Source organism: Rhipicephalus sanguineus, unplaced genomic scaffold (assembly GCF_013339695.2).
Source record: "Rhipicephalus sanguineus isolate Rsan-2018 unplaced genomic scaffold, BIME_Rsan_1.4 Seq2678, whole genome shotgun sequence".
NCBI classification, from domain to species: Eukaryota; Metazoa; Arthropoda; class Arachnida; order Ixodida; family Ixodidae; genus Rhipicephalus; species Rhipicephalus sanguineus.
Window position 1 is genome coordinate 15,842 of NW_023614904.1, and position 5,196 is coordinate 21,037.

A 5,196-nucleotide genomic window follows, 5' to 3' on the forward strand; every position below is an offset into this window, starting at 1 on the left:
GCGACACAAAAACACAACCTGATCCGACCTTTAGAAGTGTGCATACGCGACGGAGCGCGGACACCATATGCGATTGTACAGAAAAATAATGTAGAGCTTTTTTGTCGTTTTACTCCGAACATTATCGATGCTGTTTTCGTCATTTGTCTGAAGCTTGAGACAAGCAAAAACCTAACGCAAACAGAGAAACAGCGTACGAAGCGAGCGCACGTTGTGTAGGTGCACCACGGCGGGCGTCGAAGAGTCCGTGCCGTGACGTCATCTACGCCTACCGCCAGGCGGCGCCACCCCAACTTCTCGGGGCTCATAGTAGTGCCGACGTGTCTTCATCTACGCAGGGGCTGTATGCTGTGAGTGGACGCACGGGCGGTGTACTGTGGACACTGTCGGGAGCGGAGGATGCCGTGGTCGAGCGCTCTAACATGTACACGGCGCAGCACATCCGCGACGTGGACGCTGATGGTACGGCCGACCTGTTGATCGCCCATGGAGGCGACCCACTACGTGAGCCGGGCGCACCCTCGGACCGACTGGCGGGCCGCCTGCTTGTCGTCAGTGGGCGCTCGGGCAAGCTGCTCAGCTGGGCCATGGTGCCCGATGGCCGAGAGACTTACTACTCGCCACAGCTGATGCTCTATCCTGACGGCACTGAGCTGGTGTTGTTCGGCACAGGCGGCGAAACTCACGGGGGCTCACTGTGGAGCCTCCCACTGCGCGAGCTGCTTGCCGGTCGCGTCGACGAAGCGCGTGCCCTCTATACAGATCCCCACAAAGGCATCATGACACCACCCGCATTGGTTGACGTAACTGGTGATGGCGTCGCGGACCTCGTCATGGCCGCCTTTAATTCGACCGTATTCGCGCTGGATGGCCTCAGCTTCGCGCGACTTTGGTCACAGCGCTTTGCCCAGTCTGAATCGTACAGCACACCGGCCGTGGGTTACTTCAACGACGACAGGACACCCGACGTGATGGTCAGCTACCAGACAGGGCCGGGCTTCCCGTTGTACGTGTCAAGCCAAACGACTGTTTTGGATGGTCGCACAGGTCGGCCCCTGCTGTCGCGCCCTGTGCACTCCGCGCTCGGAGCGCAGGCATCGCCGCTGGCCATCAGTATGCCCGGCGTGGGCCGCGACATCTTCCTCTACTGGCTCTCGGACTGCCACAGTGCCAGAGTACGCGAGGACAAGGAGTTCGCGTTGGCTGCAGGCACCAGTGTGTTTCTGCGTAGCCGAGCCGACTTCTGCCGGCTGCGCTTCGGATCGCGCCTCTACACGCGGCTATACGCTCTGTGGTCTAACGCCGGGCCACCCGGCGTGCTTCTCTACGACTCAGGTGAGCACCACTTGGCATGAATCATCTTGTTAGCTGAATTGCTGAGCTGTAGATGCTTAGCTCCAGGTTTTCATTCCTATCGACGTCGGCCGCGTTACAGTGGGTGAGAAAGACATAAAGATTACTAGTTTACATAGACCTATCGGTATGTGCCAAAGCAATCTAGGGGGTCCGGATTAACCCAGTAAGCACGTAAATTACCATATTAAGGGTTTAAAAAATCACGTCTCCGGTATTGCGTTCCGCTGCTTGCGCACTTTGCAGATGAAAAGCGGACCCTCGAGTACAGCGGCTTACTCAACTTCACGGCCATTGGGTCCCGCTTCTTAGAGCAACACCCCGAGTACCGCCGCATACGTCGCCACGTGGGGCCGCATGATGCGGGTGGTGTGCAGCGTACCATCTCTACCGGTACGTCCCTCTTTCATAATGGAAGGTCAGCATTGCTGCAACAGTGAATCACCGCGCGCTTTCGCAGGTACCTTGATGCCGGGCTCCGAGCCGCATAGCATTGACCTGGTTTTCGCCACCTTTTGGTTCCTGCCGACGCGCGTGCGCACCATGTCGACAGATGAACGGCGCTGCCTGGAGCGAATTCGGGCCCACGAGGGGGCCCGCTTTCAAGTTGACAGCCCGCTGTACGGGCTTGACCACGACGCCTTCGAGCAGCTGGCAGCAGCTGAGTGCGGCCAAGATGACGACAATGACCAGCTAGCCTACGATCCGTTCGACCGGCGCATGGGCCAGCTGACTGTGTACCGCGTGCGTCTGAAGTGCGCCTGTGACCGATGCGCGGGTCCGCTGCCTTTCGGACGGCAGCGGTGGCCTGCGTACATGGGAGCAAACGCGGATTGCTACACAAGGAAGCCTTAAAACACGGCTGTATGGACCAGTAAGCGCTATACACAGTTTAGCATGATGGATCCTCCAAGGGACATAGTTACCTCAGTTGACGGAACAAACAGTGGACTTGATCAGCTTAACGCAAGTTTAAATGTCAATAGGACGTGCTACAGTGCCAACTGGCTCTTGCAGCACACCTTAAGAGCACTCTGAACTAGACCTGAGCACCAGTTGCAAATCGGCGGCGGCGGCGCGCTGGTCTTTCCATTTCCGGCGGCGGTGTGGCGTAAATGAGGGGGAGGGGGGCGAAATAGTCCCTTGTATTTAGAAGAAAATATGCAAAAGCTATGTAAGCTGGCTCACTCTTCTTCTAGAGAGCAGCATCGTCTCCGCTGTGAAGAGTTCAATGACGCGTGCTGTCGGGCTTGTTGGTGCATAACTGGTTAGAAAAATCGCTGGCGCAAAAGAGGAACGTGGACGAAGAAATAGCATCATATAATCTGGCGCCTTGTTTTTAGGGGCGAAGCTCCTTAAGGCGGCACCCGTTCGTCCCTCGTAGTAGTAGTCGTAGTCCGTAACAAGTCTTACGCTTTGACCTCCAAGGTGGTGCCGGTGGGAGATTTTTCCTGTGCGTTGTTGAACAATAAAAAATTCGCAGCGTGCGCGTTAACTAAAAGCCGAATTCTTCTGTCTCTCATTCCCCATTAGCAGCCATTGGCATGTTCCAGTAGGAAACGTTAGTAGAAGTAGAAGTGTAAGTGTTAGCTAAAAGCCGACTTCTTCTGTCTCTCATTCCCATTAGCAGCCATTGTTTACCTCCAAGGTAGTGCCTGGTGAGATTTCTCCTGTGCGTGATTAAACAATAAAAATTTTGTTCAAAACGCCGTTGATTGATGAAATAAACCAACGAAAGACTCCAGATGTTTTGTAAAAGCAAAACGAAAGAACGCCAGATGTTTCTAAAGCAAAACGAAAAGACGCCAGCTGCTTAACGAAAGACGCCAGATTTTTCTAAAGCAATGGTTTTCTAAACAATGAAAATTCACAGCGTACATGTAAAACTAATGTGAGCTGCAAGTCGTCATAACTCATCGAACATTTAGTATAAACGCGCCCGATCTCACGTCGGTGATGATGTACTGGGCAGAATTCACGGAAGATTCACGGTTTACCGATGAACCTCCGCAGCTTCGCCCACTCATCATCATTCACTCCGTGGATATGCTGTGATTTTTTTGCCTCTACTATTTATTTATTGATTTACACGTGCAAATATGAAAGGAATAAAGTGTACAAATGCATCGCTATATTTGTTTATCTGTTTTATTTATATATGCATAGTGCAGCAGGGCCAAGACTACGAAATATATTATCCAGTGAGTTGGAATGATGATGATGATCATGTGTGGCTTGCAATGGTAGAAGGACTAAGTCTGGCCAAAGAGCGCCTTGTGTATGAGTTTTAAGATTGCCTTGCACAGTGATTTACAATCAAAATGTAATTCGGCTGTACAGAAGCCTAAAATTAATCGTCACACAATTGAGCAAAACACAAGTATGCAGGTAAAAGTATGATTTTGAGAAGTGAGGCGAACAATGGCTTTAAAATCTTTTCCGGATTGATAATAAAATGAAAATGAAATGATCACTATCTTGCGCTAATGTTTCATCGTGACTCTTGAGCCCAAGGGAGGCAGGTGCTCTCTAATTAACGTAGCAACCGCCGCAGCAACCTCGGTTAAGAGGACGCGCTACAGATTGCCTGGGTAAATGAAATAAAAACTTGGTACGTCTTTAAATGGACACTAAAGACAAATATTAAGTCGGCGTTGATTGCTGAAATAGCGGTCCCGAAACCTCGTAGTGCTTCTTTTGTGCCAATGAAGTGCTTATTTTGAAAAACAAATATCACTTTTTAGTGGTGCGCATCGCGTTAGCGCACTTCAAATCACGCGCCTGAAAGCGGTCTTTTTCACGTCACTGTTGCCATGTCCAACGTTGGCCGTCTTTCCTGCGCGGCGGCGTGCGCTGGTGGCGTGCACCATTCGGGCATCTGGCAACATCACATGCATGCGGCATTTTGTCGAACTTCAAAGCGACTTTCACGAGCGCGCAAAACACACGCGGCAGTACGGGACCGCGTGGCGTGTATCCGAAGCATATCCCCTAGAATGGCTGGGACCCATGCTTCGCCGCTATTGGCTGGAGGTGGTCACGTGATCCCCGCGCGCTTCCGGTATTTTGTATGTTTTCAGGCAAGATGGCGGCGCTTATGGCCAGTTTGTTTTGAGCTGTCGCGCGCCGCGTGGAGAGGACGCCGAAATGTTTGGCTTTTCGCTCAAACGGGTTGTGTTTTTACGCAGCTAGTTCCCTCCAGTTTTAGATGCGAAGCAGCTTATGGTCGGGGCTATGTCACTCCTTCCCTCCACCGTGCGGCGTCCACACCCCACTGCGCATGCGCATCATCCTCTCCTCTTCTACGCTCCCCCTCTTCTCGCGCACCTCATTCTCTCCTGCGCAACGCCGCGATGATCGCCAGCGCATGCGCGTCCCCTCTCCCTCTCTCTCCTCTCCTACGCTCCCCCGCTCTCGCGCACATATCGACCGCATTCCCCGCTCGCCATGAGAGAATTAACTGCCAGGCTAGAGGGAAGAGACGACGCGCGTAGCGTTCCTCTTCCCGTTCCACGACGCTTCGAATAGATGAATGCAGCTTACGGCGCGGGACTTCGGCACAGCTTAATAACCTGGTGAGCCAGCTACTAAAAAGAAATTACACCATCTTCCACTAAAGATACCATGCGAAGCAACGCATGGGTCGGCATAAAGTTCCGCTCATCACGGCCACCATGCCGCGGCTGAGTCACGTGACGCCGGCCGCGAGGGGCCCGGCCGCTTGCGCCGTACACACGCGAGGACCAAAACACACGCGCCGTACACACGCGAGGAGATGCGTGGGCCAGGCTAGTTCAAGCCTCTCGCCGCAGCTTGGTGGGCGACGCTGCGACAGTGACTTTC

The 5,196-nt window shown here is 53.2% G+C and overlaps 1 protein-coding gene across 1 annotated transcript; it reads left to right on the top strand.

The window, feature by feature from the left end:
* Positions 1-349: 349 nt before the first annotated feature.
* LOC119376887 (uncharacterized) lies at positions 350-2,662 on the top strand. Its single transcript, XM_037646562.2, has 3 exons — positions 350-1,335; positions 1,600-1,746; positions 1,814-2,662. The coding sequence occupies exons 1-3, from the start codon at positions 423-425 to the stop codon at positions 2,206-2,208; spliced, it is 1,455 nt and encodes a 484-aa protein (XP_037502490.2). The 5' UTR covers positions 350-422; the 3' UTR covers positions 2,209-2,662.
* Positions 2,663-5,196: the final 2,534 nt, after the last annotated feature.